A 13,285-nucleotide genomic window follows, 5' to 3' on the forward strand; every position below is an offset into this window, starting at 1 on the left:
CGAAATGATGACTGAACTTCACCATTACCATATTTCTTAAATCTGGCCTGAAATCCTCACATGATCATTCACCAAATAATGGTTAAACTCTACCATGCTCTGCAGCAATTGGATGGTAAACCACTGATTATGCCTACTCTGTATCAAGTCAATTACATTTAAAAGGTAGCAGCTCCCTCCATTTTCTGCTTTATGAACTAGATCCCTGTTATACATATAAAGGTCATAACAAAAACAAGCTCTCTCTAACGAATACATGCAATGGAGATGCTTAAAACCTCACCTTAATAACACCTTAGTGTCTTTCGCTGCTACTGACTTGCCTCTAATTACATCAAGTTGTCCATCTTCACCTTCATCCCTTTCAAACTATCTATCCACTTTCTCTCCACAGTATAATCAGCCAGTTCACTGTCTGATATATACACTTTTGTAGCCATACTGTAATTGCTTGCTTTGTTTCTTGACTGCTGTGTCTTTTTTTTCCCCTATTGAAACCTTGAAACAGCTGCCTGCCTCACTTGCTGTGAGTCATCAAAGGAGCAAAAGATAGCTATCTGTATTAAATCCTAATGAGAAGAAAAAAAAATTCCACAGCTCCTTATTTACTTCTGCAGTGTAATTAGGAGTTCTGGTGAAACAAATAACTATTTACAGAGAACTAGCGCATACTAATATGTGAGGTGAAACTTTTTCATCACGAGAGATGTACAGTGATTAGTCTTATTTGAAATATAGAAGTTGACAATCTAAACAGCCTAAAAATACTAAATTTTTTGGGCTGTGACTAGATCACTTTATCCCACTTCTAAATACAGACCTTTACAGCATGTGATTGCTTTTGCTGTTCTCAGAATCCATTTGACTGCAGTAGCTCTCTGCAAGCTACCTTTATTCATGTACAAGTGCTGTAGCTACAAGTTGCTTCTGTTCATCTGTATGTTTCTGTAGTAAGTATAGAGTCTGGCAATTTCATATTATGCTGTCATTTCCTCATTTTTCTGTGTGCCTGTGAAGTGCACATCAGCTGCTCTCTGACCGACTTCCACAAATTAGCCATTAACTCCTTTGATATTTGACATAAAAAATAATTCTGGCTATGCTCAGAATGCTTCTGCTCACAGTATATGCATTAAGGAGCCGAGTTCCTCGTTATGACTCAGGCTGGAGACCTGGCTTTACCTTACAATCCTATTTTGAGAAGTTCTCTCTGTTTCCTTCAGAAATTTGCATGCAGTACCTCATAGAGAGAATAAGATTTCTCTAAGAAAAACGGCAGAGTTCACAAAAGAAGCTATATGGTTTCTATGAACAAAACTTTCTGCTCCCCTACAATTCTCCACTTGTAGAATTCTGCTAGGTGCACGCAGTTCATCTGACCTGCAGAGAAGTGCCTCTGGGCATTTTTGTGGAACTAGAGGGTGAAGAGTTAACTACAGTACAGAGTTCTTCAGATGTGTGCAAAACATTCGTTAAATATAAACTAGCCTTATTGAGTATCAAATGACCTACACTCTTGACTCAAATCTTTCCTGCAGCAGCTGTTGGCTTGAGCCATAGACAGAAACTGAGAGGTGGAAGACAGAGGGAGGAAGAATATTAAACAAAAAGGGAAAGGAAAATAAGGAAGAAGAGTTGGGAACAAATTGGGATGTAGTCTGAAGGTACATGTAGGTCTGACAGCGGCATAGCTTTCTGATCTCAACACAAGAATCTATGATGGTAGGAGCCTCTAAATAAAGTCGTAAGATGGCAAAACACGGATACAAGATAAGGTGCAGCACAGTTCCACAGGAAATCTAAGCCTTCGTCCCAATTTAGTTATTTTTCTTACCGCTTGCATAGCTTCATTTGCAAGAGCCTTGGCTTCCCTGGCAACTTTTTCAGCTTCATCTGTGTAATCCTTGATGTTAGTATAAGCATTGAAAGCAAGTGTGGCATTGAAAGAGAGGTTTTTGGCTTCAGCAAGGATTCTGTTGGGAAGGGAAAAGTAAACACACTATTAAACCTGCTATCAGAGCTCAACAGAACATAGTATCCACTTTTTCAAACCCAACAGCCTGTATTTCTAAGGCTATTTCTAAGGCATTTTTTTTAGAGAGCAATGCTACACTTGAGATTTCAAGAGTTCTGGCATCATGTGTTTAACGGAATCCATATTTTGTCTGTGGAGAAAGACATAAAAAAAATGTTCACTTAAAGAGGAGGTTCTGTGAGATAAAAATGGCTGAGACACTGGGAAAAGATAGTGTAGTGCTTAACACTATAATCCAGATAACATATATTCATAATGTGGGTTTATAGGTTGTGTGTTGAGCCAAGCAGCTCAATGAATTTTGCACTGTATGAACACAGGGGGATCATCACAAGCATGTTTTGAAGTAAAATCTATGAATAACTAATTTCTTTTCTGACTGCCAAACACAGAAACATCAGGTTTCAAGGAGACCTCACTGAACCAAACCCTAAACTTTAATTTTGCTGACCAAAATGAAAAACATAACCAATAATGCTTCATATTGAATGGGGTGTTCCATTTACATGAAATACTCCATTCTAATAACTATAATTAGATTAAAAGGTAATTATAAATGAATAATATTTCCTGGTGCAGGGACTGGAGCTCAGCTAACCCCCTTTCAGGGGAATTTCTAGCCAGCAGGCTTTTCTACAAAGAATTACTGCACCTACAGAATTAACCTGAAGACATCTATCTCAGAGTACATTATGCCTGATGCCTATGATGCTTTTCCTGAATAAAGGGTAAATGGGCTAAAATCCCTGCTTGAACTGGACAAGAACGGATTTGAACTTGGATTTTTGCCTCTCTGGGAGATGTTCTAGCCATCAAGGTATATGGCAATATAAGGGAGGCAGGGATTACGCCTGCTGGACCTATTCAAGCTTGTATAAAACGTCATTGAGACGGTGTGTGTGGAAGAAAGAGAAATTAATTCTCTAAGCTAATAATTAACCTATTCTCTGGGGACAGCTGGGCCCCAGTCCTCACTTCAATGAGTATTTAATAATTTCTACAAAATGCAACAGGAAAGACAAAAGGGACGTAAGGTATACTCCCTGGACTCCACATGTAGTTAACTGAGGGAGAGAGAGATTCCCTGCAGGCTACTGCAGGAACAGCATAACCGAGCTGCCTCTGCATCACTCCTGGAAAAGCACAACTCTTTCCTCAACTACAGATGGAGCTCACCAGACTTTAGTAAGTTTTTGTGATGCTCTGTTAGAGAAATGCGCAGCCCAGAATAGCTATCTAGCTAGTATCTCAAGTATTGGTTAGAAATACAGTTCAAATCCCTTCTGGTTAGGAGGGAACTGAACTGAATTCTCCAAATACCAACAATATTTACTCATCAGCAATGACCCACAAGGGATATATAAGGCCTATTATAATACTTCCTTGTATACAGGAAAAATAACAATTTTTTCTAGGTTAAATTCATTAACTGTTCCATGTTCTAACTCTCAAGAGAACATCCTGACCATCAGGTCAGTATACTATTTGAAGCCCTAGGGGGTGATTGGAGAGAAAGGACTCTCCCTCAATTTCTCCTGTAAGACGAAATAGTACTTTTCAGTACATTTAGTATTAACTGAAAGACACCCAAGTGCCAGCTGTGAAGTTAGATAACTTTTTGAATTTCTAAGACAGATAGAAACTGCATATTCCCGTAAACTATGACTGTTTAATGTCACTGCATGAAGTAAACAGCTTTATCCTGATGCAGCATTACATAGCACTTTGATATTTCTTTCTCCTTTGAAACTGTGTATTTGACCACATTAGAAATTTTAATTTTGAACAGTTCGCTTTTAGATATAATTTTCAATGTCCTTGATTCTGCATTTTTTGTAGCATATCTTGAGAAACTGAGGTTGATGTCTGGATCAGATAGAATAATACGTGGCACTGCTATACAACACTGAATGCCTACAAATATCTGAAGGGTGGGTGTCAGGAGGATGGGGACAAGCTCTTTTCAGTGGTGCCCAGTGACAGGACAAGGGGCAATGGGAACAAACTGAGGCACAGGAAGTTCCGTCTGAACATGAGGAGGAACTTCTTCCCTCTGAGGGTGACGGAGCACTGGAACAGGCTGCCCAGGGAGGTTGTGGAGTCTCCTTCTCTGGAGATATTCAAGACCCGCCTGGACGGGGTCCTGTGCGGCCTGCTGTAGGTGACCCTGCTTCGGCAGGGGGGTTGGACTAGATGACCCACAGAGGTCCCTTCCAACCCCTACTATTCTGTGATTCTGTGATTCTTTAAACACTACCCTAAGCTCCCCAAGGCCAAGCTGTCAACCTACGTTAAGACAGAAGCACATACATGCACCCATAAAAAAGCCTGTTTAGCATAGTTAAAAAGCTCTATCTCAAAATGTCTTGCCAACATTTCATTAAGGAGGCGAAATATTCTTTCTCTGTCTACATTTTCTCTGCTGCTTACTTCCTCCATGCCAATTGTCCATCTATTTGGATATTTATATACAAATTCAGTACTGTGGTTGGATGTGACATTAGTCACCTACTTTAGGCCCGGAGGTGCACCACAAAAATGACATGTCCTATCAGACAGTGCACATATCATTTACAGAAGGCACGTTTTGCTAGAAATAGTGCCCTTCAAATCGTTTTTACTCAGGAAACCACAGCTGTCATTATTTTATGTACTCCTCAAAACATAAATTATACTGAATATCCAGAGTGGTGTGACTACTCTGTATATGAAGCCAGTAATTTTACAAGTATCAGACACTTCATCAGAGATAATTCTGTGCCTTTTCCTCAGAATTACAGATACTGGTACGAAAAAACATGTTAGGTGTCTGCTCACAAGTCTTTGGGATATTAAAGTCTTCAGGTGGATCTAAAAGACATCAGTAGTAAAAAAAAGGAGCATATAGTTGATGTTAAAAAAAAATATTATCTCTGTTTTATTCATACAGTGCTTTTGAGAAAATAAAACTCTGAAGCTATGCTGGGGACAGGTCCAAGAAGCAGAATATCAATGATCTATTTCTGAGTATTACTGTTGCAAATTACACTTCGTTTTTATGGCTTGCTTTCTTAAATGCAAAAACTGCAATATAATGAAAGACACACCCCCCTCTTCCCCCCAAAGCCCCAAAAAACCCAAAATAAAAAACCAAAAAATCCTTTACCTTCTATTCTTTCCAGGAATCTACATTCATGATGAGTTACAAAGCATCATTCTTCTGAAAAGGCTGTGGTCATATCAAGCAAGGGCATTGCAATTCTCATTTATATTTAGGAACGTGATAGTGGTAAACAGAAACTGAAGTTTCTGTACTTAGGTTTAAGTATTTTAGCCCATGACACCTACTCCTTTTGGGAGGGCATTTTGAAACCACTAGAGGGATTACTGTCCATCACTATGGGGTATTTCTGACAGTAAACAAATTAGCATCATGATAAGTGCGTGCTATCAAAAAGGTCATCTTAAAAATAAAAATACTGCTTGTTTTTAACAAATGTTTATGAAAAGACAGCATTTAATTTTTTCACATAAACATAGCACTAAGCATATGGTAATTTAAACTGTGTTATGAGTGCATCTGAGGGCACTGCTCACAGTTAATGCAACCTATAAGCATCACAATATGTATGAAATGGTTTACAAGAGATACACACACAAATTAACCAACAGGATAGATGTATGCTCATATAGAACACTGGTTATTTATATACCCTCCAGTGACAGATGTCAAAGTCTAAGAAGAATGCTCTTCAATTTCTGTCAAGCAATTTTACAAACCTGCTTCATGATTTTATCGTTACCAATGAATGGCTGCCTTACCCATCCAGTATTGCAGATGATTCATTCAGCTGGGCTGCATGGTTTTCAGCTTGCAACACCTTTTCTGGAAGCCTCCTGTCATGAATTTCTTGTGATAAGTCATCTATTTTATCCTTCAGCTGATCAGACATTGGCTGCATCTTATCTGCAACACCTTCTACATACTGAAAATGACAAAAGAAACACCTTTAAGTGGCTGAATGCAAGCACTCTGTAGCCCTTTGTGTGTATATATATATATATATACACACACACACACATATAATAGAATCATAGAATGGTTTGGGCTGGAAGTGACCTTTAAAGGTGATCTGGTTCTAACCCCCCCTGCCAGGGGCAGGGACACCTTCCACTAGACCAGGTTGCTCAAAGCCCCATCCAACCTGGCCTTGAACACTTCCAGGGACGGGGCAGCCACAGCTTCTCTGGGCAACCAATTCCACTGTTTCACCACCCTCACTGTAAAAAATTTCTTCCTTATATCCAGTCTAAATCTACCCTCTTTCAGTTTGAAGCCATTACCCCTTGTCCTATCATCACATGCCCTGCTAAAAAGTCCCTCTCCAGCTTTCTTGCAGACCCCTTTCAGGCACTGGAAGGCCACAATAAGGTCTCCTGGGAGCCTTCTCTTCTCCATGCTGAACAGCATCAACTGTCTCAGCCTTTCCTCTGGGGAGAGGTGTTCCATCCCTCTGATGGTTTTTGTAGCCCTCCTCTGGACCTGCTCCAACACATCCATGTCTGTGCTGAGGGCTCCAGAGCTGGACGCAGGACTCCAGGTGAGGTCTAACCAGAGTGGAGCAGAAGGCCAGAATCACCTCCCTCGCCCTGCTGGCCACGCTGCTTTTGATGCAGCCCAGGATACGGTTGGCCTTCTGGGGTCTGAGCACATACTGCCGAGTCATGTTGAGCTTCTCATCAACCAACACCCCCAAGTCCTCCTCCTCAGGGCTGCTCTCAATCCATTCTCTGGCCAGCCCGTATTTGTGCTTGGGATTGCCCCGACCCATGTGCAGCACCTTGCACTTGGCTGTGTTGAACTTCAGGAGGTTCACACAGGTCCACTTCTTCAGCTTGTCCAGTTCCCTCTGGATGGCATCCTTGCCCTCCAGAGTGTCAACCGCACCACACAGCTTGGTGTTGTCATCAAACTTTCTGAGGGTGCACTCAATCCCACTGTCCATGTCACCCACGAAGATGTTAAACGGCACAGGTCCCAGTTCGGAACCCTGAGGAACATCACTTGTCACTGGTTTCCACATGGACATAGAGCCATTGACCACAAGTCTTTCAGTGTCAAATCCATGTTTCTCCAATTTAGAGACAAGGATGTCGTGTGGGACAGTGTCAAAAGCTTTGCACAAGTCCAGGTAGATGACGTCAGTTGCTCGTATATTTTTTCTAAGGCATTGTAACTTACCCATGCATTAAGACTTCAGGGAACTAATATGGAAAGAATAAAGGAATGGCTGGACTGGAGTGCAGAGTGAAGACAAAACAATATTCCAAGCACTACTTACCTCTCTTTAGCTTAGTAGAAGTTTTTATTTTACAATTAAGGAACTGCACAGTTTAAAAGCCCATAAACTCTAAGTAGGATTTCTTTCCTAAATGTAGATGCATACATAGTTATACTAAATTGTCACCATGCTCCACAACAGTAACTAACCAATGACAGAAGTTTCATGTTTCAGGACCCTTTGAGTGAATCCAATGTATTTTTGATTGTTAAAGTATCTTAATAAGAACTACACTTTTTGAAGACCTGTCAGTCCTGTTCCAATGAACCATCTCAAAGTGTTTCCCTTCCCATTTCTCCAAAAGGCATTTTTCCATTCTTTATAACAAATTTCAATGCGAGATGGAAATATTTCCAGAACTAATGATAAAACAAGTTGGGTTTAGGGTTATTTTTGTTGGGGTTTTTTTGGTTTTCTTTTTTTTTTTTTAGCTAAGGCACTGATCTCAAATTCTGTTGATAAAATTTTTAAGGCAGAATTTTCAAAAATATTATGCAAAATGAGAGTACAATCCTCTCCCTGATCTATCTAGACTTCAAATTGTTGCCACAGGCAACAAATGATATCTGAATTTTTCTTCTGATATGCACACACAGCTTTTGTGCATATAAATTACATCTAGATCAGAGTTGCGCTAAGATTGTGAATGGGTCTCCTGCATCTGCAATTCTAAAGATAAAGTCAGTGCCATAACCACAAAACCCACAAAAACCTACTCATAAAACAAGGCCAAGTCCATGAAAAATTATGATCTAGCTCTTTATGTAATCCAATGAATCATTTCAATCTCAAAATTAATCATTCTTATACAGCAGATTAGCTTTTCTGCCATACAGCAACGGAAAAATTTTTTCTTCCAGTTCAAATATTCCAACATTGATAAATGAAAAGAAAAATCAGGTGTTACTTTAATTACCTAGTTTGCTTCCATACTGATGCTTCGTTGTACCAGTTCTCAGATAAGGATGATAAAACACTCACCACTACAGCTAAGCTGATTTCATCTGCAAGTTTGTTGGCTTCATTAAGGAAATCGTTCCCTTCTTGCAGGCTCTTCTCAACATCTTGTCTGCCATCTTCCACAGCTTGCTTCTTTTTCTATAAGATGTGTTCACATGAAGTAAAATATGAGTTGTTTACTAGAATGGGGATGCCAGTTCAAATACCAGCATCCCAATACGAGACTGCATTTTGTCACCAATGCCACAATGCCACTTCTGGAATTCTCTGAGATTTCAGAGCAAAGACAGTGACAACAATGAAGCACATATAATTAGAAGATATCTTTTCCTTCTCCTCCTGTCCCCAGATTTGTATTCCCCCTCCCACATGACAGATTTTTTATTGCTCTGTAGCAGAGGTAACAGGCTGTAGTAACTATTGCAACATGAATTAGAAAGATGTTGGAAATCCTAATTTAACACAGACATGCAAGTTTCTCATTTTGACAATTACCTTCTTGGGCTATGGAGGCAAAATTTATCAAAATATTCTGCTGCTTTCCTATTTACATCCACTGGCATTTCACTAACTACTTGAACGTAAAATAAAAGATGATGGTTTGGAGCAACCTTAGGATTCTTGATTTTCTAGCCAGTAAAAATATTGCATATTGTGTAGTAAGGATGGACTTCTGAATAATGAACTGGCAATTTCCTGTGCAAGATCCATTGAGTATCACAGATTAGTGTGATAGGAGACCATGGCTTTCTAGTGTTAAGCGTGCTGTGATGGTTTCTCGGTCAAAACAGGGCCAAAACAAAGCAAAAAAAACCCTCAGAACAACCAAGTGGGCAGGTCTGTTGGAAAGGATGCCTTCAGGCACTCTGATACTGGGATGAAGAGAATATTTTAAAAACTGAGCAGGTAATTTCTCCAACCTTTATCCATCCACCTTTGGGAAGAAAATGCACAGAACAGAGATCACCTAACTTCTTTACAGCACTGCATTTCCTTAATTCAATCAAGCCCACAAATCTCTGCTGAGAACCTAGGTCTCGGAACTCTAACCTCATCCTTGTATATGAGGCAAAAGCTCATCGAGACACAAACAGAGTTGAAACATTTATCTTCATTACGTTGACTCTGCTCTTTATGTCTTGGTTAAATGCTTGTTAATGTACAGTATAATATGCTCTTTATGTCTCTGCAATTTAAATTAAATCACAACCAGACCCCTCTGCTATGAGGGAGATCATTTATAACAGCTACTAACTACAGAGGATAAGAGTTTGATTTGTTACTCTGTAATATCCACATACCCCCTTCAGTCTTCTTCCCAGGGGTTGGAGAGGGAGATGAAAGTGTAAGTTTTCTAGGAGCAAATATATGACAGCAAAGATTTAACTGAACTCCTATTTAAATCTTGAGCACAGGATCTGAATTTTACATGACTATTTATACTGGAATTAATTTAATCTCCCCCAGAATAATAAATCCAATCCACCCTCCACTCAGTGTTCAAAAGCAGATGACATTATTTTGATAAAGCTGTGGAGTAATTCTATTTTTAAAAGCCAATGCATTTCCTTATTCTGAGGAACGTTTCCTTTTAATTACATCAGATATCATTATATTTTAACAATATTTTTGTTTTGCTTATACTTTTGTTTCAAGATTTAATCATGCAAAGTTTCAAGCTTTGATCAGACTCCAAGTAATCAAAGATACAACTTGTCAGCACTCACCTCTACCATGGTCATATTTTTTTGGTTGACTGCAGATAAGTGATCAGCCTCCCTAATTTTACTCATAGCTTCTCTCAGCAGATCTCGAGCATCATCAACTTTGGTGTGGTAGCTTGCTAGCTTGTCCTGGACCTCATTTTTGAGATCCTCATTTTTCTTACTGGGCTCACCAAATAATTTCTTCACCTTGTCCAAAAGGTCTTCTGCATTCCTGCAATACATCACCACCCATGAAGGCACTAAGTTCATATTCCCTACATTGAATAATCATAATATTTTTAATAACATGCAAATGAAATAGACTTCTAAATTAAATCTCAAAGTAACTTTCAAGAGAACACATGCTTAATAAAGTGAAACAACAGTTGTTTTTAAGCCCTTTCTTAAAGAGGTTTTTAAATGCCACTGAGGTCCTATTTATGAAGTAGAAGATATTAAAATATTCTCCATTGAAGACTGTTTTGTCTTTTTCTTTGGTAAGTTGCCATTCTTGAGATTTGACTAGTAAAGCAAGGTTTTCTGTAAACATTTCAACTTGTCAAAAAGATTTCCTTCATTCACATTAATGTGACACAAAGTGGTTTCCTACCTTGAACTGAGGGGAATACGTATATAAGCCTAATTTCAAGCTGTCTCGGAACAGAAAAACTGCTTTAGACAGTCAAAAATCATAAAGACGTTACTGTGAAACAAACAGCCCCCAGGATCCTTGGATTTATGACTTACAGTAGCCAAAGAATTTTGGTTATCTAAAATAAATGCTGGGATATTTTTAATGAACTTTGTCAACAGAAATAGAAAGTTCACACGTGCGTGCTTTTGGCAGGGGATACAATATTTCTTGACCATCAGACAGTTGCTGCACCCAGTTATAAAGGACTGGAGTACTGGAGTCTTTATGCCCTGTCATTCCTCTGCCTTGTGATACAAGGCCATTGAATCAGTTTCATGTAATGCAACACCACTGCATTAATACAATAATACAGGGACAGCAAAAAAAAAAAAAAAAAGACCAAAAAAGAGGCACTTCCAAAATGATGCTTCAGAAAGAAAAATCCTAAGTAAACAGGAATCTGTGGGATACATAATATCTGTAGAAGAAATCTGTCACACTGCCACCTAGAACAGATTAAGTTTTTCTTCCTTTCTGATTATGGCAACGGGTCTGAAGAAGCTCTGTGGAAAACAAGAACCACATTTTCTGAAAAACACTGCAGTTTGGCCTGCCTATAGTCAGTTCCACCAGAAACCTTCTAAAAATAAACACATAAAAAAATGTACACAAAAAAGAAAAAGTATCTGACAGGTGGAAAAGATATGCTTCCACTGGGCATGATTTAGATGAAGGATCTGAACTGGACCCAAGGAAAGCCAAATTGTTACCTTAGCTTTGGGATTTTCTGAGGTGGATTTTTTTCCTCATCTGCCCTGCCTTCAATTTTGATGAAAAAAATTATTCATATTGTGAATTTGCAACTTCTAAGGTCAAAATATTTAATCAAATGTTAAATCTTGGTATTGACACCCTGTCACAGAAGAAATGTAGAAGGGAATTCAGAATTTCTCCCGTACATCCTCCATTATTCTCTGGATAAGCAGCTACTGCCTTACACTTCTGGCATATTTTGACACCTTTATGACTCTGCAGTATTGGAGGAACAGTACAAGACAGACGGATTTCGTTTTTATGCTCTTGCCTGATAGCACAGTCCAAACTACCTAGCTGTCCAGTAGTCTACTTCAAAATTCATTATTGGTGCTCTGAAGATAATAATTCCTTATTGACCTGATGTGCATTTTCCCCTCTGCTCTTTCTAATGAAGTACAAGGCAGTAAAACTGCTCCACGTAACCCCTTGCTTTATGTACCAGAATTTCTGTGTGACTGGACTACATCACATTTCTAGAAATACTATCTTGCACATTTAAGCTGTGCTACTTTCATTGGATTCCTTCCTAGAAAAAGAACAAAACTATGCAAAATGCTTGCAGTGTTAGAAGAAACAATCCCAGGTCTGGTCTAACACCTGGAATGCTGTATGGTCTGGATCCTCAAAATGAGTACAAGTGAACAAAACAAAGATTAGAAACTGATGGCAAAATTATCAGAACACCTCCCCTCTGACCCCCCCCCCACCCCCTTTCATATATATATGAGAGTCTAAATATGTTAGAATTGTCCTATCTGGAGAAGAAATGAGGACCATAACATCAAGAGTAGCACAGATAAGGTGATCAACTGTCCAATGTCTCTCCAAATATAAAAATGAAAATATCAGGAAGCAATGTCAAAACACAGGAGGCATCTCTTCAAACACTGTGTGGCTGAGTTATGCAATTCATTCTTACAGGAAACTGGATGATAGAAGTTCACAGTGTCTCAAAAGCCATCAGATAAATTTATGGAAGAAAAAGTCACACAAAAACAAAGGTATTCAGCATACTAAATAGAAAGCAGAATTCTGGCTCACAGCATCCCTTGATAGAAACTCAGTGGCATCCGAGAAAATGTGTAGGAATATTAAAAAATATTGAAAAATTTGTTTCATAAGTATGAAAATCAGGGCTGTTTAGGACAGAAACTGGTGTATTTTTAACATGCTCTTCTTAGAGAGAAATAACTGCCTAATATGCCATTTCAATACACTAAGGCAATCAGATTACAGACTTGACCTGAAAAAGTTTGAAGGAAAATAAATTAGGGAAAAAGCTGCACATGTAAGAGAAGTTTGGCAATCTATGAAAGCAAGAAGACTTTACTTCGTTTGTCTTCTTCGTTTAACTTTTGAGAATTCACTGAAAACATAGGAGAGGTATGAAGAATCCACTGATTGTTGTCATTCTGTTCTTGGACAAAATCCTAAAGGAGAATACTATCACTGCCAAAAGACATATCACCAAAGAGTAAACATGATTACTTCAAAGTGATCATGAGACTTCCAGCGTTATTCAAAAGTAAATACTTCTGAAATGAGTCTGTAGGAATACATGTGAGCATAGTGATGCATATACATGCGTGCACACACATACAGTTTTAAGAATAATTAATTTTTATTTAATTTTCCTTCTGTTGACTTCACTGCCAAAATTTCTGGGATCTCAATGACTTGTCTATAGAGGTAGACCTATCCTTAAGAAAAAACATACAACTTTGAAGTCAGTCAGTATATTTGTGTATTTCTTAGTATAAAATCTTTATCACGAAACGAAAATGCTCACTTTGCACATTTGAGGAAGAATAGT

General features: G+C 38.7%; 1 protein-coding gene across 1 annotated transcript in view; it reads right to left on the minus strand.

Moving 5' to 3' along the window:
* Positions 1-13,285, minus strand: part of LAMA2 (laminin subunit alpha 2) — a 408,847-nt gene that overhangs the window by 77,878 nt on the left and 317,684 nt on the right. The window contains exons 38-41 of the mRNA XM_075444852.1: positions 10,044-10,254; positions 8,338-8,454; positions 5,837-6,000; positions 1,835-1,973 (exon numbers count right to left, since the gene is read on the minus strand). Coding sequence (XP_075300967.1) covers positions 1,835-1,973; positions 5,837-6,000; positions 8,338-8,454; positions 10,044-10,254 — 631 coding nt within the window. The remainder of the gene's footprint in view (positions 1-1,834; positions 1,974-5,836; positions 6,001-8,337; positions 8,455-10,043; positions 10,255-13,285) is intronic.

Source organism: Opisthocomus hoazin, chromosome 2 (genome assembly GCF_030867145.1).
Source record: "Opisthocomus hoazin isolate bOpiHoa1 chromosome 2, bOpiHoa1.hap1, whole genome shotgun sequence".
Classification (NCBI taxonomy): domain Eukaryota; kingdom Metazoa; phylum Chordata; class Aves; order Opisthocomiformes; family Opisthocomidae; genus Opisthocomus; species Opisthocomus hoazin.